General features: G+C 36.1%; 1 protein-coding gene across 1 annotated transcript; it reads left to right on the top strand.

Annotated features, from left to right (window-relative positions):
- The first annotated feature begins 4,329 nt into the window (after positions 1-4,329).
- On the top strand, positions 4,330-24,150 carry LOC104212080 (tryptophan--tRNA ligase, cytoplasmic). The gene is made up of 11 exons (XM_070154610.1): positions 4,330-4,670; positions 4,770-4,955; positions 5,536-5,587; positions 5,672-5,737; positions 6,118-6,204; positions 7,326-7,418; positions 14,327-14,407; positions 22,690-22,761; positions 22,970-23,038; positions 23,184-23,294; positions 23,877-24,150. The coding sequence occupies exons 1-11, from the start codon at positions 4,330-4,332 to the stop codon at positions 23,925-23,927; spliced, it is 1,209 nt and encodes a 402-aa protein (XP_070010711.1). The 3' UTR covers positions 23,928-24,150.
- Positions 24,151-25,145: the final 995 nt, after the last annotated feature.

The following is a 25,145-nucleotide window of genomic DNA, read 5'->3' as shown; positions in this document are numbered from 1 at the left end:
ATCTGGGACTATTGTCCAGATCAGGCTATAGTGAGAGAAATAATATGTAAATATTACTTAGTAAATAAAATTATTTAGTTACCAACAAAAGAAAAAGTTTAAAGAAGTTTATAAGAAAAATAGCTTATTGGTAGCAAAGTAATTTACTTCTTTACTATTATAAATAGAATTTTATTTATGGTGAATGTTTATATTTAGAGAGATTCTAGGAATTATTACTTGGTGGCTAAGTCACTCTTTGCTTATAAATAGAGGGTTCTATTCTATTGTAATTCATCTCAAAGCAATAAGAATTCTCTATCCATCTCAAAGCAATAAGAATTCTCTATCTCTTTCTTTGCAATATTCTTCTTTTATTGTTTTATAACACGTTACCAGCACGAGACTCTAACCAATTGAATAGAATCTTTGGGATTGAGCATAATGATTGCCAGTTATTCCATGAATTTCCTTCGCGATTAAATTCTGGATTTAAGGTAAGTATTTTACTTTATTTTTCTCTTTTAAATTCTTGACTAATTTGATTTTACATAGAAGCAAAAACGATAAATTTTGATTCTAACTCTAATGGAGTTTGAAAGAAATTATAACCACCCAAAGTGGTAAATTCTTTATGCTTTGCTATGATCAAATTCATGTATGATTGTGGGTAAGGAATTGAAAACTCATCTCATTGAATTTGCTTCATTCTTATTCCCTTAAGAGAATGTGATAGTAGTATGTGATAAGTCTTAAAGAAGACAAAAGTATTACTATGAATGTATCAATGGATGTGGACGTAGCAATAGACGAAATTATAATCGCCATCATTGTGGTAATGAGAACAATAAGAATTCTCAAAATAATCCTTAACTTTGTGGAAGTAATATTTGTCATCGATTTGACATGAGATTTTGTAAAGCACATATAGATTATTATGGTCCATTCATGATGTGAATGTAACAATATGTGATTTATGAATACATATTCATTCTTGGAAAAATATGAACGTGTTAATGGTAGTGAATATACCATACTCACCTCTAGAATGAGGTTTGAGCGGAAATAAAAAAATAATATCATTATTATGGCATGAATGGTCATTGGTCACATACCTATTGTCCGCCAAAATATTTTGGCGATGTGATTATTAAAAGGCAACAATAATGCAAGGAACAGATCTTGTATAGAATTCTGACCATGACCATAATGGTATAACTTTCTCTTTAAAAGAGATATTCACCATAAGGATGTTGATGAATATGTAGCAATACCAAATTAGTTGAGAGCTCTGGAAGATCCAATTATTACTATTTTGGAGGAATAAAATTGATTATCAATAAGGCATTATGTTGTAGTAAGTCGCAAAGAAACTTAATTGATTTTCTAAGGTATTCGCGAAAGCGGATGCTTATATTGAGACTATAAATAAAGGAAAGATTTAATATCTTCTATTACTGTAACTTGTAGCGGGGTAATATGTATGTGAAAAATTACCCGCTTTATTCTCCAATTTGTACTACACAAATAAAAGAATACCACAATAAAGTGGATGTTTATTGATATAAAAATCCGTATCATAATAAACTTGAAGTTTACTGATAATTGCACACGTCATGGTGTAAATTTGAACTTTATCAATATTGAGAGTTTATTTAGTTGGCATAATTGTTTTAGTCATATTAATTTAAGTATGATGTGCAAAAATAAAAGAGAATTCACACGGGTAAATATTAAAAAACTACAAAGTTCTTTACGAATTCTCTTACGTTGCTTGTTTTCATAAATTAATAGACCAACTAAATTGGAATTGAATCCCATGAATACTGGAAATATCAAAGGTGAATACGGACTTATTCACCTGGCATGTATACCACATAAGATGCATGTATGAGATAGTTACATGTGCGATTATTATTAACCGCAACATGGTGCTTTGAGAGGTAACTTGCTCAATAATTTAATTTCGAGCATAATTTTCAGATTTTCTATTCAAGAAGTTCATCTTGATAAGTTGGTTTACATCACAGTTAGTTTGGCAAAATGATTTATTGAGTGCCTCCGCTTAATAGTTAAACTATTTGTTATGAGAACAACGTTATATATATATATACACACACACACGTTATATACGAAAGTATATTATTTTCTCCCCTCACAAGTGGTTCAGGGTTAGGAACCAAATAATTCCATCTTATTATTATTGATGTGCGGTGTATATTTTGATTAATACCATAACACACAAAGATGGGTTCTCAAAGTTGAGGAAACAAGTTAGTTTTTCTAACATGAAGGGGATGCATGATAAAAAGTTGAGAAAAAGTTATGTGGAATGAATTATCATGTGTAAATCTAGATCCTTGAATAAGATAATATGAACTTGAAGTTCATAAAAGGATAATTCATTTGCAATATATTGCAAAGTATGCCAGACGCATTTGCTGACCCGAAGAAAGTAGCTATATTCCCATTGCAAATGCTACTATTAAGTCCTGGAAGGACAAAGTCTATGGTACGCTTAAAGCGTATAGACAAATCGGTTCCAAATAAACTTCTAGATAAAGAAGATGAACAAATGATTATAATAAAGGAGGCAAGTGATCTAGAAGATCACATGACATAGCACTTCATAAAATCTCATGAGAGGGTCAGGTACCTGAAAATATAAATGGAGATATCTCTATGTTATGTCTTTATGAAAAATAAGGAGGTTGGAACTGATATGAAATATTCGTCGACAACATCTATGATAGCACTAAATATATATGAGGATCTTAAGTTTGGAGAAACAATTTCGAATAGAATTGGTTTCATATGAAAGACATGTAATTTTGGACATATAGTTCAAACACTTGAAAGTATAAAGTCAATTGTATGTGCAATCAGTTTTCAATATCTTATTTGTCTAGCATGACATAAAAACTTGATATGCATCTAAAGTCTATTCATATGGCTTATGTGATTTAACTTATATGACAATCCATGAAGAAGTTAATTTGCTTAAAGCATATAAAATTCTTGGTCATGAAGTATTATATCCTAAGTGCAATTTGTGCACATATGTATCTTGCTATAACTATAAGCATGATAATGTGATAGTGATAATCTCTATGGAGATATTGCAGAGGCTATTCCACGGCATTTTATGAAGACATTGCATATCTCTGAAGAATGATGATTTCAAGGTGCAACATATTCATTCAAGATAATATGGCTGATTTATTTATCAAATCTCTACCAACAATCTTTTGAAGATGATGCACATGATCGTAATGCGAAGGCTCAAGTATGTGAATTGATGCTCTCATCATGTGGAGTTAATACGTGTTGTATTCTTTTTTCCTTACAAGAATTTGTCCAACTGGGTTTTTCTTGTAAGGTTTTTAACGAGGCAACTAAAAGACGTATTTCTAAACATGTGTACTCTTTTTCCTTCACTAGAATTTTTTCCCATTGGATTTATTTTAATTCAGGTTTTAACGAGTCACATTATCTGTTGAATAGACATGAAGGGGAAGTGTTATAAATACAATTTTATTTATGGTGAATGTCTATATTTAGAGATATTTTAGGAATTATTATTTGGTGGCTAAATCACTCTTTTCCTATAAATAAAGAGTTCTATTCCATTGTAATTATCTCAAAAGCAATAAGAATTCTCTCTCCTTATTTGCAATATTCTTCTTTTATTGTTTTATAACATTCACACTTTTACACTATTTTAATTGGAGTATCTAACTGTCGGAAAAACTAATTAGAGTATCTAACTGGACTTTATACAAAAGTTTCATGACACACCCTTTCCCCACAGGTTTCGGTTATGACGTTTAAAACCTCCTTAACTATCAGCACATGCCCATAACCTCCATATCCTCCAATACCTCCAAACTAAGCGGTCGTTTGGCAGGAGGTATTAGAAGAAATAATGCAAGCATTAGCTCTATGCATTATTAATACCTTGCTTGGTATATTTTTTTAATATATGTATAACTACATCATACTTGGTATTATCCTATGCATTAGTAATGCATAGAAATAGAAAATCATGGCATTAGTAATACCAAGGCTATTAATGCATGCATTAATATGTTTAAAGATAAAATTATCCTTAAAGTCCTTTTAAAGCTAGAGAATATGGAGTGTATTTTTGTAAACAACTATTTTTTAAAAAAATTATGCAATGCATTATAATTTGAATACAGCACACCAAACAGTAAATAAGAAATAATATATGCACAACTAATGCTTGCACTAATACATGCATTGCTAATACACCTTATTCCGCATTATTATGCCTGAGGTTTTTGCCTTAAACTTTGTCTGTGAATCTCCAAACCCACTTAAACAGTAATGGAGAAAAGGGAGGAGGTGAAAGAGGTGGTGGAAGAGGAGGAACAAGTAGTGAATCCATGGGAAGTATCACCAAAAGACGACGGTAAGATTGACTACAACAAATTAATCGATAAATTCGGTTGTCAGAGGCTCGACGATTCCTTAATCCAGCGTGTTCAACGCCTCACGAATCGGCCGGCTCATGTTTTCCTCTGTCGCGGAGTTTTCTTTGCTCATCGTGATTTTAACGACATATTGGACGCTTATGAAAAAAGGCAAAAGTTCTATCTATATACTGGCAGAGGACCTTCCTCTGAAGCCTTGCATTTGGGTCACCTTATCCCCTTCATGTTCACAAAGTAATTAAATTAATTCAGAGGACTTGACTGCAACTTTTTTTATTTCTAAAAAGAAGCTTTTTTGTGTGTGTGAATTTATTTTGTTTTTGTTGTGTTTAGATATTTGCAGGATGCATTTAAAGTGCCGCTAGTAATACAATTAACAGATGATGAGAAATGTATGTGGAAGAATTTGTCAGTGGAAGAAAGCCAAAGACTTGCTCGTGAGAATGCTAAAGATATTATTGCTTGTGGATTTGATGTTTCCAAGACTTTCATTTTCTCTGATTTCGATTATTTTGGTGGGTAAGTGAGTAACTTTGGTTTTTCCCCCAATAGTGTTTGGCACTCTTGCGGAAAATGTTTATCTTGAGAATCCTTTTTTGATATTTTTCAGTGTTTAGTAGGTAAGCAAGTAAGCATATGGTGATCATACAAGGAGTTGTATACAGTATAAAGATAGTGTTTTGGTGATATTTTGAGTTTTAAAAGTTGAAATAATGTCTAACAGATGATTGAAGCAACTGATGCAGCGTGAGAGTTGGGATATTTGTAAAGTCACACAAGTCATTTTCCTTTTTGGGGGGAAAATGTCCTCAATATAAAAATATTTTTTCTTTAGGGGGGCGGGGAGAGGAGGTGATATGTTATTTGGTTTTCATGTTTACATTTGTTGCTATGGAGGTGATCAGACTTAATGTTGCCTTTTAGAATGATAATTTTAGCTTTACATGGTATATCATAAGTAAAATTTAAGTGGTCGTAGTCGTACAAGGATGCAATCAACTTGTGGTTTCTTACTACTTTGTGTGTACAGCTCCAGGAGTGTATTTTCTGGTATTTTCATAGTTTTATGGTCCGTTTCTAACAAGAACTTTTTGCACAGCGCCTTTTACAAGAACATGGTGAAGGTTGCAAAATGTGTCACATACAATAAGGTGATTACTGCTTACTTTACATCTAGAGGAGCATCTTATGTTAATAGGCTTTTGATCTATTATGCTATGCGGTTTGTTTTTCAGGTGGTTGGCATTTTTGGTTTCACGGGTGAAGATCACATTGGGAAAGTTAGTTTTCCACCAGTTCAGGTAGCATACTCCTGAATGTGATAACCATAGTCTGCTATTAACTTACTCTATTTTTATTTGAGAAGGATGATTAACTTACTCTATTTTATAAACCCTTTTTTAGATTTCGTTATAATACCAAAGTTAGTGAAGTATGTGCCTTATGTTTCGTATTTGTTTTCTTATTTTCATGTCAAATAGATAAGTTGAGAGCTTGAAGAAGCTGGAACAGTATACTTTACCTCCCCCCCCCCCCCCCAAACACACACACACGCACAGAAAAAAAAGAAAAAGCTGAATAGTTTGAGTTTATATGGACTTGTCCTCTCCTCAAACTTGAGGAATTTGATTTGGTTTTGAATGATAGAGAAACTTAGACAGCTGAATTTACAAAATTGCAGGCTGTTCCATCCTTCCCCAGTTCATTTCCTCATATGTTTTCTGGCAATGATAACATCCTCTGCTTGATTCCATGTGCCATAGACCAGGTTTGTTCTTGCTCCTATATTTCTTTGTCGGATTTCTTCGATTTTTTTGACCTGTGGTTCCTTCAAATTTCTAATTATATTTGAATGATTAAGCAATATGCTTCGCAATTATTAAAAAGGTGGAGCAATATGTTTTGTTGTCAAAAAAAAAAAAGTTTTGGTTATATAGTCGGTTGGGTGTCTTTTGTCCGAGAGTGATGGTTATTTCCCAATCATTAGAAGCAATCTTCACTGGCACAAAGATCTCTTCATAACATCCTAATTATAACCTCCACTATGATAGAAGCCATTGAGCTCATGTAAAGAGTTCTCTTATGATTTGTATGTTTTATTGGGAGGCTTGAATTGATTGTACACATTCTGCACTACTGTTAAGTTGGAAGGCAACATCTTTATGTGATATCCACTAAAGATATTTGACTAATCAAAGGAAAATGCCGGATGGGCCATGTCATATTCCTGTTCAAATGATGGTATAGTATTTTTAGGATTCAAGTTATTTTCTCGTTATATTTCTAGAAGTTGGAAGATAAAGAACTGTTGTAAATACGTGATCTCATATAAGATGAACATTGATCAAATACAGAGTAACTTTTTTTTTTTGTCTATGTGGCAGTAAAGCAAAATGAAAATCAGAGAGATGGTTTAATGCTTTTTTCTAATACAAGTACGATCTTTGGTAGATCTCTGTTTAAGAATTGTGCACTATGTTGCTTGCCTCCCTGATTTGGAAAAGGATTAATTTTTTAAGAATGAGACTGTTGATTCAACTATACTTCTTAACCATGCAGTTGCGCTCAAATACTCTTTAACAATTGTAAATTGGCTAGTTCGTGGGCTGCGCTTATTGATACATCATTTAGCAAGTTCAAGATTTGATGTAGATCTGCTTAGTTAAATAGGTCAAATAACTAGAAATTCCCTAGTTTGCTTGAAATTAAACTGGTTAGATGATAGATAGACAATATCATGTTACTTAAAAAAAAGGATGGAATCGTGCTGGTTTTTTGGTGCTTCAGTTCTTTCTTTTTTCTTTCTGCATTGTCTTTCATGATCTTTTTTATTGATAGATTCCCCCCTCTTTTCTACTGAAAAACTAACATCGGTAAGCGATTTTTCAGGATCCTTATTTCCGAATGACTCGAGATGTCGCTCCCCGGATAGGTTATCACAAGCCTGCTTTGATTGAATCATCTTTCTTTCCTGCCCTTCAGGTTTTTTCCCCCTCCTTATACACCAGTGACTGACCAATATTAGTTCTGTTACAAATTTACAATGAAGTTTCACTATGATGATGCTTCTGTTACTTCGCATTTTACAATTATTTAGTAATTTGTTCTATTCCATTTATTTATCCGTCCTCAACTTCTTGTTGCTACGAGGTTTTAACTTTTCTGACTGCAAGCTGACCAGGACACTACTATAATTAAAAAAAGATATTGCGTCATCAATAATCAAACAGTTAGAAAGAATCATTCTTACGTACCTATCATTCTGGAATCTAAAGCACCTGCCAGTGCCCTGTGGTATGATCCTTTTGACCTGTGGCAATCTTTAGAGCCTAATTTTTTGCAAATGAAAGCTATGTTCTGCTTTGGTGCTTCATTGTGGTTATATATGAGTATTTCATCGTCTAACTTGGACCTATTAACTTCTCACCTTTCTGATTGACAAAAAATTGCAGTTCACTGTGTGTGCTTTGTTACAGCTCATAGACCAGTAAATATAGCATATTTTGGTCATAGACCTATAAAACATAAATATAATTTATTTGTTTGATTTTTGTATAGGCCGAGTAATGCAGCATTCCTGAAAGCTTTATTCTCTCCCAGGAATTCTGCTTGTGCCTACGATCTGGATTGTGATGTTTCATGGTAGAGAAGCATTTCTCGACTAGGAAAACCAGTTGCCTCCTGCATAGAATTGATATGCAAAGAAGTTAAAAACACTTAAGCTTACCATAAGACATTAACTTCTCAATAGATATTAATCTTTTTTTTTTTGGTTGATGAAGAAAGTAGATTCATTGCTGGCATCAAGAAGATGCAAATTGTTCAAAAGAGGTGTTGTTAGCTTCATTACATTTGTCTGTGCTATACCAGGAAGCTAACAAGTTACAAAATAAGAGACTAAGCTAATCTATTTAGAATGTTAGCTCTGGATTACAAAAAACTGTTTAATGAAAATTCCATAAAGCCTGTGGATGACAGTCCACAAGGAAACTCAAGAAAGAATTTCCTTGTTAGATGTCCAATTCAGTCAAGCAATGCCCCACGTCTTCAGTAACTTTTTCACAAAGGATTCGTCCTAATTGGAACACTGTTTGCTAGAATCATTGCCGTCCATATTGCAAATAGTCTCCATATAATGGTCTTCTAACAGATGGAAATATGTTTTGACTAATAAATCATCTTTCACATTTCCAAAATGTCAAAATAGGGTCTATATTTTTTTTTTTTCATTTTTCCCTTTCTTTTTACCACTTTCACGTGCTTCTCAGTGGAATTTGGTTCTTATTTAGTGCAATTGCAGATGATTCTTGAGTTCCAACTTAAATGAAATGGATTACTAACTATATAACGGTTATTTCATTTCATCTTTGTTCTTTTTCTGATGTGCCCACTCATATGATGTCCATCTCATTCAAATGATTTGGTAGCCAATTTGTTGACTTGGTTTGGTTTGGTAGCCAACCTTGTTGAATTTGTATAATTTGGTAGCCAATTTTATTGACTTGGTTTGGTTTGGTAGCCAACCTTGTTGAAATTGTGAAAAGGGTGTGTAAATTGTCAAATATTGTAGGCTTTAGAGAGTGAGGTTTTGGCTATAAAAGGAAAGCTTTAACTCTCATTTCTATACACCAACAAAGAGAGAAAAGAGAGAGCAAGGTATTCCATAAACTATAAGAAAATAGTTTGTGAAGAAAAATAGAGTGTGAGAGATATTGTAGTGAGGTGAAAAAAGCAAAAGAGTGTTTATTTCTTTTGAGGGTGTAGTGGTCTTAGGAGTATTTTTTACTCGTTACTACACAGTGTAAAATTCCTCGCTATAGTGATATCAGTTGCTCTTCTTGGCCGTGGTTTTTTCCCTTATTCAGAAGGGTTTCCACGTAAAATCTTGGTGTCATTATTGCTGCATTTCTATTCTTGCTGATTTAACCATAACTTAGTGTTCTGCGTTTATCACTAATACTGTGAATACTATTTTTACAAGGGTTTATTCCCAACAAGTGGTATCAGAGCCAAGGTTCTATCTGAGTATGCTTTGTGGTTGCAGCACAGTCTGAACTTCCACATCAGAAAAGAATTACTTTGGTCTCCTAATAAATAGTATTTGTATTTGTGATAAACGATGGAAGCCAACACTAGTAGAATGGTTACCTTGAATGGCACAAATTATGCCATTTGGAAGGGCAAAATGGAAGATTTGCTCTATGTCAAGAATTTTCATCAACCTGTCTTTGCCACTGTAAATCCTGATAATAAATCAAATGAATAGTGGAATCTGTTACACAGGCAGGTTTGCGGCTTTATTAGACAGTGGGTTGACGATAATGTTTTGAACCATTTTCTGGGGAGACACATGCTCGGACCCTATGGGAGCACCTTGAAAGTTTGTATGCTCGGAAAACTGGAAACAACAAGATGTTTCTGATAAAGCAGATGTTGGGTTTAAAATACCACGATGGTTCCGCGATGACAGATCATCTGAATAATTTTCAGGGGATCATGAACCAGTTATCTGCTATGGGCATTAAATTTGATGAAGAAATTCAAGGCTTGTTTCTACTTGGTTCCCTACCAGATTCTTGGGAAATTCTTAGAACTTCATTATCAAATTCTGCTCCAGATGGTGTGATCTCTATGGATCTTGCCAAGAGCAGCCTTCTAAATGAAGAGATGAGAAGAAAATCTCAGGGTTTCTCCTCATCAGATGTCTTGGTGACTGACTCTAGGGGAGAAGCAAGAATCGGGGTTCTCAAAATAGAGAACATAATAGAAGCAAATCCAGAAGCAGACTTAAAGATATTGAGTGCTATCATTGCGGGAAGAAAGGGCACACAAAGAAGTTCTGCCGGATTTTGAAAAAGGAGAATAGAGACAAGGAAGAACAGAAAGAAGATGGCAATCGTGTAGTCACCGTCACTACAGAAGATCTTGTTACAGTCCTTGATGCGGATCTGATAAATATTGCTTGTGATGAGTCAAGATGGGTTGTGGACAGTGGTGCCACATCTCATCTGACATCAAGGAAGGAATTTTTCTCATCATATACTCAGGGTGACTTTGGAACTCTGAGTATGGGTAATGAGACTGTATCTAGGGTGGCTGGTGTTGGAACGATTTGTTTGGAAACTAGTATTAGAACTAAACTAGTTTTAAACAATGTAAAGCATGCACCTGATGTTCGTTTGCACTTGATCTCTGTTGGTGTTTTGGATGATGCGGGATATGTCAATACCAATGGTGCTGGAAAGTGGAAGCTCACTAAGGGCTCCATGATTGTGGCTCGTGGGGGAAAGCGTCGTGGTCTATACTGGACTACGGCCTCTACCTGTGTTTATATGGTGAATGTCGTTGAGAGCCATAACTTTTCAACGTTATGGCATAAGAGGCTTAGCCACATTAGCGAGAAAGGACTAAATGTTCTGGCCAAGAAGAAATTGTTGTCAATTTTTGAAAGTGCAAAATTAGAAAAATGTGAGCATTGCTTGGCTGGAAAACAAAAAAAGAGTTTCTTTCCAGTCTCATCCTCCTTCAAGAAAGACAGAGTTGCTTGAGTTGGTGCATTCAGATTTATGTGGTCCAATGAAGACAAGAACTTTGGGTGGTGCACTTTATTTTGCTACTTTTATTGATGATTGTTCGAGGAAACTTTGGGTCTACATCTTGAAGACTAAAGATCAAGTGTTAGGTGTCTTTAAGCAGTTTCAGGCTTCAGTTGAAAGAGAAACTAGAAAGAAGCTGAAGTGTATTCGTACTGATAACGGTGGTGAATATTGTGGACCGTTTGTCGAATACTGCAAACAACAGGGTATCAGACACCAGAAGACTCCTCCTAAGACTCCTCAGCTTAATGGTTTAGCAGAAAGGATGAACAGGACATTGATGGAAAGAGTCAGATGTTTGCTTTCTGAAGCAAAGTTGCCGAATTCCTTTTGGGGTGAGGCTTTGTTGACCGCCGCACATGTTATTAATATATCCCCTGCGGTTGCTTTGCAAAGTGATGTTCCAAACAAAGTTTGGTATGGCAAGGATGTTTCCTATGACCACTTGAAAGTGTTTGGTTGCAAAGCTTTTGTACATGTGCCTAAAGATGAGAGGTCAAAATTAACTGCCAAGACAAGGCAGTGCATCTTCATTGGTTATGGCCTTGATGAGTTTGGTTACAGGCTATATGATCCAATTGAGAAGAAGGTTGTGAGAAGCCGTGATGTTATCTTCGTGGAGGATCAAACCATTGAAGATATTAACAAAGCGGAGAAGTTAAAATCTTCAAGTTCTGAAGGTTTAGTTAATCTTGATCAAGTTCCTCATACAAATGGGGATGACGCTGGTGGGCTCAATAATGATGGTGATCCCCAGAACCATATTCCAGATCAACATATTGATGGTGATGGGGATAACAATGCTAATGTTGATGAGGTAGATGCTCCTACTCACGAAGCTGTGGACGAGTTAGATATTCCACTCAGGAGGTCTTCTAGACCTCGTACTCCTTCCTCCCGTTATTCACCCAATTAATATGTATTACTCACTGATGGGGGAGAACCTGAATGTTATGCGGAGGCAATAGAAGATGAGCACAAGGATCAATGGATTGAAGTCATGCAAGATGAGATGAAATCACTGCATGAGAACCATACTTATGAGTTGGTGAAATTGCCTAAGGGCATGAGTGCTTTGAAGAACAAGTGGGTGTTCAAAGTTAAAGCTGAAGAACATAGTTTGATGCCCAGATACAAAGCTAGATTGATTGTCAAAGTATTTGGTCAAAGGAAAGGTATTGACTTTGACGAAATATTTTCTCCTGTCGTAAAAATGTCCTCCATTCGGACAGTTCTTGGTTTGACTGCCAGTCTTGATTTGGAGATTGAGCAGATGGATGTGAAGACTGCTTTTCTTCACGGTGACTTAGAAGAGGAGATTTATATGGAACAACCTGAAGGCTTCAAGGCAAAAGGTAAAGAAAATCTTGTATGCAAACTTAAGAAGAGTCTATATGGATTGAAGCAAGCTCCCAGACAGTGGTACAAGAAGTTTGAGTCTGTTATGGGGGAGCAAGGCTACAAGAAGACTTCTTCAGATTATTGTGTGTTTGTACAAAGATTTTCTGATGATGATTTTATCATCCTCTTGCTATATGTGGATGATATGTTGATTGTGGGCAGGAATTCTTCTAAGATTGACGAATTGAAGAAATAGTTGAATAAGTCTTTTGAAATGAAAGACTTGGGTCATGCTAAGCAGATTTTGGGCATGAGAATTACTCGTTCGAGAAACGAAAGGAAGCTTTACTTGTCACAGGAGAAGTAAATAGAACGTGTACTGGAGCGCTTCAATATGCTTAGTGCTAAGTTGGTTCGCATACCTCTTCCTGGTCATCTGAAGTTGAGCAAGAAGATGTGTCCAACAATAACGGAGGAAAAAGAGAGAATGGCCAAGATTCCTTATTCCTCTGCCATTGGAAGTTTGATGTATGCAATGGTATGCACTCGACCAGATATTGCTCATGCAGTCGGTGTTGTTAGCAGATTTCTCCAAAATCCAGGAAAAGAGCATTGGGAAGCTGTAAAGTGGATACTCAGGTATCTAAGAGGAAGCTCACGTGAATGTTTATGTTTTGGAGGATCAAATCCAATTTTGAAGGGCAATACAGATTCTGATATGGCAGGTGACCTTGATAACAGAAAATCCACTACTGGATATTTGTTTACTTTTTCAGGGGAGCTATATCATGGCAGTCGAAGTTGCAGAAGTGTGTCGCACTATCTACAACTGAAGCGGAGTATATTGCGGTTACTAAAGCTGGCAAAGAGATGATATGGCTCAAGAGATTTCTTCAAGAACTTGGATTGCGAAAGATGGAGTATGTTGTCTATTGCGACAGTCGGAGTGCAATAGACCTGAGCAAAAACTCAATGTACCATGCGAGAACAAAACACATTGACGTCAGATATTATTGGATTCGTGAGCAAGTGGAGAATGAATCACTTCAAGTCAAAAAGATTCACACGAGTGAAAATCCTGCAGATATGTTGACCAAGGTGGTACCAAGAGACAAGTTCGAACTATGCAAAGAACTTGTCGGCATGCACTCAAACTAGAAGATAGTGCTACCTCCTCTAGATGAATGAGACCGGAGGGGGAGATTGATATGATGTCCATCTCATTCAAATGATTTGGTAGCCAATTTTGTTGACTTGGTTTGGTTTGGTAGCCAACCTTGTTGAATTTGTATAATTTGGTAGCCAATTTTATTGACTTGGTTTGGTTTGGTAGCCAACCTTGTTGAAATTGTGAAAAGGGTGTGTAAATTGTCAAATATTGTAGGCTTTAGAGAGTGAGGTTTTGGCTATAAAAGGAGAGCTTTAACTCTCATTTCTACACACCAACAAAGAGAGAAAAGAGAGAGCAAGGTATTCCATAAACTATAAGAAAATAGTTTGTGAAGAAAAATAGAGTGTGAGAGATATTGTAGTGAGGTGAAAAAAGCAAAAAAGTGTTTATTTCTTTTGAGGGTGTAGTGGTCTTAGGAGTATTTTTTACTCGTTACTACACAGTGTAAAATTTCTTGCTATAGTGATATCAGTTGCTCTTCTTGGCCGTGGTTTTTTCCCTTATTCAGAAGGGTTTCCACGTAAAATCTTGGTGTCATTATTGTTGCATTTCTATTCTTGCTGATTTAACCATAACTTAGTGTTCTGTGTTTATCACTAATACCGTGAATACTATTTTTACAGGGTTTATTCCCAACACCCACCTCCATGCTTGCAATCTGTCTGATTCCAAATAACTAGAAATACAACTGTTTCAGCTTCTGATTTTTAATGTGTCTGCTTGTAAAATTTCTTCTGCATTGCCTTTCTGTTAATATTCTACATTTCGTTGAACATTTGCAGGGGGAGAATGGAAAAATGTCTGCTAGTGATCCAAATTCTGCCATTTATGTGACTGATTCAGCAAAAGAGATAAAAAACAAGGTTGGGTTTTTATTATGATGTGAAATATATTATTACACACCTTCTCAGAAAATAATTCCTTCTCAAAAAATATAATTTACACATCTCATATTCATCACCATATAACGAGTAAGCAGTTCTAGATTTGTTAGAACCCCAATATGCTTAGGAAGGGATATGCTTTTGTTCTTTTGCTGCTCTCTTACTTTTGGTATCGAAACATTGTACAGAATTCTTTTTATAAGGTAAATAATCTCATTAACACAATCGGGGAAGCCCCATATACAAGTCGTATACCAAAAAGAAGAAAACCTACACCGAAATATGGTTCTCAAAAGTGGCCCAATCCTCTGTACAAGTTGGAACCTCATAAGTACACCAATAAGAAACTAGAAACAAAAGACTGCTTTGCAATTTTACAAAACCTTGTTCCACCCTTCAAAAGCCCTCCTATTTCTCTCTTTCCAAATAACCCACATGATTGCTAATGGGGCAAAAATCCAAGCCCTTGGACATCTCTTTCCTCTCTTGTGAGCCTAACTATGCAACTGTTCCTTTACTGTGTCCGACATCACCCATTGCACCCCAAACAAATTAAGGACCACCCTCCACAAACGATTTGCCACTTGACAGTGCAATAGAAGATGATTTATGTTTTCACCCGAGCTTTTCCACATGAAACACCAGCTGATACATGTGATCCTTCTCTTTCTCAGGTTTTCCGCTGTCAAAATCACTCCCCTTGCGGCCAACCATACAAAGAAACACACATTTCTCTGTGCTCTAGGGATCCAACAGAGCAATGAGGAAAAATACATTCTTCTCTCCCTAAAATAAACTCTGTTAATAAGATTTAACAATTAATAATCCATCTCTACTCTCTCGCCATCTCCACGAGTAATAACCCATTTCAACATTTGGTTAGCTACTGATCAGGTTTCAGCTACCACCAAATAAAGAAATAAATAAAGTAAAATAAGATAAGATAGCAGAGAAGTTAAGAAGCTAGGATGAGATCTTGGATTTAGTCAAGTTACTCTATGGTTCCAATCCTAGATGTTAAGAAGTTTCCCTGTCTATAAATGCGACCAATTGCTGTTGATGTGCTTGATAATGAATTTTTCTGCTACTCTCCTTCACCTTCACTGCCTTTTAGATGAAGAACATGCACTATGTCGGAATTTTAGTTTCATTTAGCTGATATTTTGTGAGCAAATTGAAGAGACTTTGGGGCACTCACTATAGCTGTTGGAATGAGTGTTTTTCGTTTCTGTTATTGTTATCATTGATAACTGTAATTGAATTACTAAGCTTTCCAACCTATTGAATAAAAATGATATTTATGACAGACACTCTTGAGAAGAATCTTGTCAGACAATTAATGATAAAGATACTTCTAAATAGTAGATGACTTTCAACAATAATTGTAATTGAATTACACTGTCTGATTCTCATCGCTGGCACAAGTGTGTCTTTACCTTTATACAGTCTGAAGTTCAAATTTAACTGACTGAGTCTTCTGTTTGCAGCTTCACATGATGTTTGAGATTATCCAATCAATATATAGGTTTGCTTGTATTACTGGGACAACTGTAGCATTTTTGCTGGACCATCTTGTTAAATCATCTTTGTTACCTTAGTGTCTTCAATACTTACAGTAGTGAGAAATTTTTCTTTAATTGCTTTTCCTTGTCATACTTATTTTTCTCAGACTACCATAGCTTCAATTTGTTCTTTTTAAAGTTCTTGTTTGTGGGGAGGCAATAGCTTTTTTTGTTTCTTATTTTTTGGGGTTTTGGGAGGGGGGGGGGGGGTTATGCCCTAGCGTAGGGGTCCAGTCCCACTACAGTAATTTTGACCTAGGTAAAACCGGAAAGTGAGGCTGTTGGATTTTTTTTTTTCTGCCCATTAATACCTGGGCAGTGATATATTAATCTTCCGACAGAAAAAACCAAGTTTGGAGGGGCTTGGCCTAAACTCCAATTACAATGCATAGCTTACTGTAAACTTAACCAGTAAGATATAGATGAGGAGGGGGTTTATAGACAAAAAATAAGTTTATTATCCCCTCCTTTTCCTATGTTTAACTAACAAAAAAGTTACATTTTTCATATCTAATTCTAAACGTGGGCATTTGCCATTTATCCATCAGGAATAGTCCTTTAGCATCTTTATGCAGCTGATGAAAGGACGAGTAAATAACTCCCTCTGTTAGATTAGAAGCATCTTTGGCCAACCAGTCTGCCACTTGGTTTGCTTTTCTTAGGCGGTGGCTAATTGTGATATGATCATGATCGGTGTAGCTAATGATATCTCCAAGCTCTCTTCTCAATTTGTTGTTTTGAGTTGCTCTTTGCCTGATCATTGTACAGATAACTAAGGAGTCCATCTCCAATGTAAAATTAGGAATCCTTTGGTTCATACACCATTTAGCAGCAAACTTAACAGCTTTCATTTCAGCCATGTTGCTATTGTAGCATTGTAAAGGAATAGAGAATGCCATGATAAAATCACCATGCTCATTTCTAACTATTCCTCCAATGCCTCCTGTCTTAGTATCCTTGAAGAAGCTACCATCTGTGTTTACTTTTAAGTTACCAACTTCTGGCATCTCCCATTGAATTTTCATCCATGTAACACATGGTTTTAACTTTTCAATCATCTCACAAGCTTTGGACCAAGGAAGATGAATGGTAAGGTTTGGGTAGGATCTCGATACTGCTGCCTTAACATTCCAGAGGATTTGATTGATCATCTTGTATAGATAATATGTAGTGTTTTCGCCATATTTACATGCAATATAGCTTCTCCATATTTCCCAAATAATACAAATTGGTATAATATGTAACACCATTTTGTGAATCATGTTGTTTGGTTTCCTCTGCCACCATTGAGTAAGAATTTCTCTAATGGTATTAGTATACCACTGAATGCCTAGTGGATTGCCAAAGAACTTCCATAGTCTGATAGCAACCTCACTATCAAAGAACACATGTTTCAAGGTTTCACAATTATGATCTCTACAGCACAGACATTTAGACACAATATGATTCCCAAATTTGTTGATAGTATCATCAAAAGGCAACTTTTTTTTAATCATTCTCCAGCACAAGAAAGATTGTTTAAAAGGAATCGAGTTATGCCATACCTTGTTAATAAAATCATCTTTAGGTTTAGTTGCCCTAACCAAATGCCAAGCTGAATTGTTGGAATAAATACCATCCTCAGTCAAGTTCCATATGGCATAGTCATTTTGCTCACGGTTGCCTCTTGGTATACTCTGAATATGTTGAACTACATCAGCAGGCAGTAGATTAGCTAATTTATCCAAATTCCAGCAGCTATTAGAAAAGAATTCAGACACCAAAGTTTTACTCGGTCTAAAATGAGCATATGTGGTGAGAGCCAACGGACCTTTACCAGTCCAATCATCCCACCAAAAGCTGCAATTACCAGCATTCACTACCCATTTAATGTTGTTTTCTGCCTTCTCTCTTATTTGGATAAGACCTTTCCAAAGATTTGAATTTCCAGATATCCAACATTTAGAGACAGCATGAGATCTCGCACAATATTTAGCTTTGAGAAAACTTGCCCATAAGGATGGACATGTCCTGAATCTCCACCACCTCTTTACTGCACAAACATCATTGACTTCCTCCATACTTCTAATGTCAATCCCTCCTTCTTCCTTTGGGAAACATAAATTTTTCCATGAGCTCCAATGGTAGTTATATTTTCCATCAACTGAGCCCCACAGAAATCTTGCAAAATGTTTCTCAATCAGCTTCAAAGTAGTCTTTGGAGGACTCATAGCAGAAAGTGTATATATAGGGAGAGACTGGAGAACATTTTTAATTAGAACCACTTTTCCCCCGTAAGATAACATCTTTCCTTGCCATCCACCTAATCTTTTAATAATCTTTGCCACCATATCATCAAAGTAACATATTCTTTTTCTCCCCACATATATAGGACATCCCAAGTAAGTGAAAGGGAAGTTTTTATCCATAAAACCAGTGGAGTTTCTAATTCTATTAATTCTACCAGCTTTTGTATTAGGAGCAACTATGAAAAAACTTTTATTCGTATTCATTCTCTACCCTGATGCTTTCTCATAAATATGAATCTGAACCATAATTAGCTTGATAGTCTTATTGTTCCCTGCACTAAAGATAATAATATCATCTGCATAGGCAAGGTGATTGATCTGAGGGCCTCTGCTATTCATAGAGAAAGGAGTGAAGTTATCCATATTGTGCATCCTATTCAGCATTCTGGAAAGAACTTCTGAACCAAGAATGAACAGTGATGGGGAAAGAGGGTCCCCTTGTTTCAAGCCTTGGGCAGATTTGAAGAAACCTTTTCGAGTGCCATTAATAATGACAGAATACCATACATTTGATATCAAGTTCCAAACAATATCAATCCAGATTCTATCTTTTAAACAATGTTTCCCCCTTTATTGTATTCATTAATACCTTCAATAATCTCTTGAGCTAGGAGGACATTTTCAGTAATAAGCCTACCTTTCACAAAGCCAGTTTGATTGTCAGATATAAGCTTGGGCAGGAGATTGTTGATTCTTTTAGCCAAGATTTTAGTAATAATCTTGCTAGAGAAGTTGCTTAAGCTAATGGGTCTCATTTCAGAGAAAGTCTGAGGGGATTCAATTTTAGGAATAAGTGCCAGGCAAGTGTGAGAGAAATATTTGGAGAGTTGTTTCCCATTGAAAAATTCTTGGACAAAATCCACGACATCTTCTTTGATAATATTCCAACAGTTTTGATAGAAAGAACCATTAAAACCATCCGGGCCAGCAGCACTATTTGAACTCATGTTGAAGATCGCATCCTTGATTTCCTCTTCTTCAGGTATAGCAGTAAGCATTTCGTTTTCATCTTCAGTGATGGAGTTAGGAAGACATTCTAGAATGTCCAAATTTATCTCATGGTGAGGTAAATTGAACAACTTTTGATAATGATTGATAGCAGCCTTAGTGATCTTCTCCTCTGATGTAACCCAATTGCCTTTGTGGTTCTTGATTCTGTGAATCTGCGATTCCCTTCTTCTTTCCCTAATAACACTATGAAAATATTTAGTGTTACAATCTCCCTCGTCGAACCATTTGATTTGAGACTTTTGTTTCAATAGGGATGCTTGCATAGATAGCCATCTAACATATTCAGCATGGCATTTGTTGTTGTCCTCTCTGCTCTGATCTGTATTCTGCATCATGTCTACATCTTCCACAGTTTGAGCTTGAAGTTCCCATTTAACAACCTGATCATATACATTACCAATATCGTTTTTGGACCATATAGTCAATTTCCTGCTAAGAATCTTTAGTTTCTGTTGTAATCTCCACATAGGATTACCATGTATTTGAGTATCCCAAACTTCCTTCACAATATGGTGAAAATTAGGTTGCTGAGTCCAGAAGTTCAGGAATCTAAAGTAGCTAATAGTGTGAGCATTGTTATTGATATTTTTCATCAACAATGGCCTATGATCAGATCCAATTCTAGTCAAGTGCCTGACAGTGTTGGTTTGTAAAGTTTGGGCCCATTGATCATTGATGAAAATTCTATCTAGTCTCTTCCACACCCTTTTACTTGGTCTCCAGTTGTTGCACCATGTGTATTTCGGGCCTAGAAACCCCAGATCAACCAATTCACAATTCTCCATACAACTGATGAAATCAAAGCTTTTGTATAATCGGTGAGGCATACCACCTAATTTTTCATCTGGATCTGTGATGATATTAAAATCCCCTCCAACACACCAGGGACCATTAACCAAAGGATATACATTTTCCAGACTACTCCATAGGTCTTTTCTCTCCATAGCTGTACATTTTGCATAAACCACAGAGAAGCATAGATCATTATTAATACTATCATGTTTGATTTGCAGAGTAATTTGCTGTTCTTCATTCGCAATGACCTTAGCTTGACAGTTTTGTTTCCAGAAACACCAAATTTGTCCATTAATATTCGCTTGACAGTGATGAAATCCCAGGAATCTCATGTAACCTTGAATCTTGTCTTTATTAGAGAAAGGTTCCATAATGGCTGCGAAATCTATTTTGTTGATAATACAAAGATTTTTGAGCCTGTGAATGGCTTTTTGTGATCTCACTCCTCTTATATTCCATATGATTGTATTAATCATGGAATAATATAGGAAATGATCAATTTTGACTCCTTTCCCTCAAGGGAGGATTATTTTTGTTCTTGTCATTTTTTTCAGTTTTCCGAATTCTGCTTCTGCCTCTTTCTGTAGTAAATATTCCTTCTTTGTTGACTACCTCTCTCATGTGAGTATGAGCTGGATCATCTGGTTGCTTGTTGAATGTATGGTCCCAACTTATTGACTAAACTGTAACATGTTGATCATTGTTCCCATTATCAATGTCCGCAGATGATCCTATTTTCTTTTTCTCTAAAGTGTCAACCTCCAAATGAACCACAAGCTTAATACCAAGGTGATTTTTAACTTCTGATGGCAAGCTACTAGAATCAGAAATAGTATGTCGTGCCTCCTGGTTTTCATTATCAGCTTGGTCCCCCTTGTTAATACTCCCCGTGTCCTGGATTGCCTCATTTGTATTGGCCCCAATTGTGTTTTTGGTTGCATTCTCAACCTCTTTTAATTTTTCTCTTGCACCTTCATCACTCTGATGTACCTCTGCAACAAGATTCAAACTTTCCTCCATAATTGTTTCCATAGTATCCTGCCTTACACTAGTGTTTAAAAAAGGTTGGCTCATCTTCCTACTTCCCTTTTTGATAATTGTAGGCTTAAATATGACAGAGCTTTTCTTTTGTGGCATCTTTTTTTTTCTGCCTTTCTTCTTTTTCTTACCAATCTTTTCAGTGCTGCCCAGATCATTCTCTTTAGTGACACCTTGTTCAATGTACTCTGCCTGATGTACTTTATGTATGTTTGTCTTTTTGGTCTCCTCTTGAGTAGTAATTTTATTTTTCCACTGTTTTTTCTGCCTGTTCCTTTTGGTATTTGGTAATTGCCACTGTCCACCATCGTCATTGTCATTGTTATGGTCTGTTGTACCCTCTTTATATTTTCCTTTGCTATTGTCTCTCTTTTCTATCTCTAGTCTTTCATTTGTTGCATCCCCCATGTTCTGCTTTTTACCATTAGTAAGATTGTGAGAGGTATTGCTTGTAACCTCCATTACATTGTCACCAACGAGTTCATCTTTTCCTTTTTTGATTTCTTCCTCCCTAGCCTCAGCAATTTTCTTCCTTTCAATCACTCGACAGTTAATCATATTATGACCGAGCTTTTTACAGAATTTGCAATACTTAGGTATACCCTCGTATTCAAGTTTTTGCACAAACCCCTTTTGAGGCGAGTCTTCATAAATCTGCCCCACATATACATTTTCAGGTTGTGGCTTTAACAAATCTATTTCAATTCTAACTTTTGCCATACTCGGTCTAGTTCTTCCTCTGGTGGCCAAGTCCATTTCAAGAGGAATGCCTATGGAGCTAACAACTTGTTTGACATAGTGCCAAGTATGCATATGGAATGGAAGACCGGGAAGGAGAACCCATACTGGCGCAATAGGAAGGTCTTCCTCTGGTTTGAAATCCGGCGACCACCTCTGCAGCCACATTTGTTGTCCTTCTATCTCAACAACCCTTCTGTACCAGACCGTATGAAAATCTTCTTCATTTGTGAAGTCTAGGAAAACATTGAAGTTGTCGTAGACCCCAATCTTGGCCGAGCCCTTAACAGATATTGTTTCCTTGAATTTGGATCTGATTCGATCGATTTGAGGCCTTGGTCTAAGGAATCTTCCTACAATTGTAAACTTACACTCTTCTGCCATGATGCCGTAGTAATCAGTTGCCTTAAACATCACCGCCGGCATTCCATTGTGAGTCGTTTGTATAGCAAAAACCGACTCCCGTTCATGCCGACTGGAAGTCGCAGTTGAGTTGGGTGATGTCGTGATTTTTGTCGCATAGGATATCTTTTTGTCAATAGCATCAGAATTTGTGTTCACCATAGCAGCAGAAATGTGTTTGCCTTCCAGACGCGCCGGATTGACGCCGTCCGGAGGGTCCATCGTAGTGGAGCGTGTAATGAACTCGCGAAATTAGGTATCCGTTGGGGGCGATACCTATTTTACAAAGCCATATGATTAATCAGTGGTAGGCTGTTGGAGTTTGCTTCCCTTTAGAAGTTATATAATCCAGATTGATTACTCTATGCTACATAACTTATCTCAACAAAGCAGAATAAATGACCCTTTAAATTGTAACTATGTGCAGATAAACAGATATGCATTTTCTGGTGGGCAAGACTCAATTGAGTTGCACAGACAATACGGAGCGAACTTGGAGGTAACCAATTTTATATGGACCCACTAGCTAATTTCTAGGACTTGCATTTCTATTAAATAACTGTATGTGCCTGAATATAGCATCTTAAGACTGCGGTTTATCTCTGCCTGTTCTCTTCTCGATTGGATCGCTATAATTTTGTATCATCTTTAGCCATGGAAAATAAGAAGAAAGCAAAGTAAAACCCCTCTTCTTGGATATTGTCCAGGTTGATATACCATTTAAGTATCTTGGCTTTTTCCTGGACGATGATGCTGAGCTGCAACGCATTAGAGAGGTTAGTATACATATTTTGTCATCTCATTTCTTTACAATTCAAAACTTACATTGGTAGAACCCCCGGCATTTGGTGTTCTATTTAGTTCACACAAGGACTACCAGTAGTTGAAGTTACCAATAATGGTCATATGCTCGACTTTCAGGAATATGGGTCTGGACGTATGCTAACAGGTGAAGTGAAAAAGAGGCTTACTGAAGTTCTAACAGATCTAGTTGAAAGACATCGACGGGCTAGGTCGTTGGTGACTGATGAGGTAACTAACAGTAACTTCTGGTGTAACCTGAAGTGAACTAGTTCTTCCGAATTTTGAAGTACTCATTCTCCATTTCAAATTCCCTTAGATTATCAAGTCAATTTGTCCTGACTATATCTCAATTTCAAATTACATAATTTTTTCTTTAGTGGCCAAAGAATACAGCTTGGTCTGCTAGCCTAATTGAACACAAGGAGATTGAAATTAGCACCAGTTCTCCATTTTCTTTAACTACATAGGATCCTTTACCTAACTCATTGTTGTTGAGTGGTGTTTTCAATTACTCTTCCTCGGACAAGTCACTAGATATGTCAAGGGTGTGAATTGCTCCTCTTATGAGCACGACATTCCTTCACAGTTATTTCAACCTCTTTGATTATGTGTGCTCAGGGATAAAAACACGAAGGGGGTCGTGAGGTTCTTCTTATTCAAAGTGGTCTTCTTTAGTGCATCTTTTGCTGGTCCAAATTACTGGTTCCGTTATGCTTCTCTCTCGTCGGACGTGCTCTATGTTTTTCTTTCTTTTTCTTTATGTTTACAATTCCACTAATTTACTTGCTTGTTGAATGGTCTATCCTGCAGATGGTAGATGCTTTCATGGCCATTAGACCTCTTCCTAATATGTTCAACTGAATGGGGGGAATTTTCGTCATGTCGAGATGTTCTTTCTTGAGGCAACTAGTCATTGTTTCTCTCGATTTACTGAGAGGTTTTTCTTCTTTAATTGTAATTTCTTTTTTATTTTCATGTATTTTTATAACTCGGAAAATTCTGTTATATTTGCAAAAACAAAGTCATGAAGGTGGCTTTGCACTTCCGTTCTCTCATATGAATTTTACACTGTTTCGAGGATCCTAATGCTTTAAGTTTGGTCAAATACTAGATTTTCTACCACAACCGATCTTGGTAGAAGGATTTGTGGTAACTCTAACATGATTTATTTTCTAATCATTTGTATCCCTTTTTGTCTGGCATTTTTGGCCCTTTTCCCTAGTTTAACTAAAATATCTCTTGTTTTCCTGGCTGGTATTTGAACTCTGGAGAGCATATTTCTGCCTTTACATAAAGTTACTGCAATTATAAGATGTACACCCTGGGATTCCTGAAAAAATCTTTAGCAATATAGTTATAATTACAGTGTAAAGATTTGTAAAAAGTTAGATGTCTTAAAACTTTTACGAGGTTGAGGATCATTTTGATGGTGGCAAAATATAGTGCAAATGTCAGTATTCGAATCTCTTGAATGAATCAGTCTTATACCCTTCCTACTCTTTGCGACCTGAAGCCGATATTGATGAATATTAGTGACAATGCCAGGTTATAATTAGTGTCAGGAAGCGCTTAACTTAAAAGTCAAATTACTTAAATACCCTCCTAATTTATCCTAATACCCTATTAATTTAGTTATACTCTCTTTAATTAAAAAGAACTACAAATAGGCGCTTCATTCAGACGCCAGTTTTGAGAAAAAGTGACGCTTCATATTCCTCTTAAAAAGTCACGACCATTAAAAAAATTTAATGGCTACTATCAACTAAGCCATGGCTACACTCACTTAAAATTAACTGCCAATTGGTGTCAGTTCCAGCAAATTTTTTTATTTTTTATTTTGCTTTTTCCCCTTGTGTATGTGTTATGTCCAGATTCAATTTCCTGCTTCTTATTTTTGTCTCAAATTTATGAATGATTTGATAACTCTTAGCATCCTTACCTTATCTATCACCGAGAGATGTTGCAGCCCAATTAACCAATTCGTTTCATTGCGAGGCGCAAGTACGAAGGAGATTTTGAGGAATGTACTTTTGCAAAAGGTTTTGCAAGAGTAGCGTTGAGCCGCTACCGACACACACT

This window comes from Nicotiana sylvestris, chromosome 8 (genome assembly GCF_000393655.2).
Source record: "Nicotiana sylvestris chromosome 8, ASM39365v2, whole genome shotgun sequence".
Classification (NCBI taxonomy): domain Eukaryota; kingdom Viridiplantae; phylum Streptophyta; class Magnoliopsida; order Solanales; family Solanaceae; genus Nicotiana; species Nicotiana sylvestris.
This window is presented reverse-complemented; position numbering and strand designations above follow the sequence as displayed.

Bases quoted from the DNA above. Each gene is read 5' to 3' on its own strand.
- LOC104212080 (XM_070154610.1), top strand. From the start codon at position 4,330: ATGGAGAAAAGGGAGGAGGTGAAAGAGGTGGTGGAAGAGGAGGAACAA. The intron at 5,738-6,117 runs GTAGCATACTCC...ACAAAATTGCAG, and splicing joins TTAGTTTTCCACCAGTTCAG to GCTGTTCCATCCTTCCCCAG. The intron at 23,039-23,183 runs GTTAGTATACAT...CTCGACTTTCAG, and splicing joins AGCTGCAACGCATTAGAGAG to GAATATGGGTCTGGACGTAT.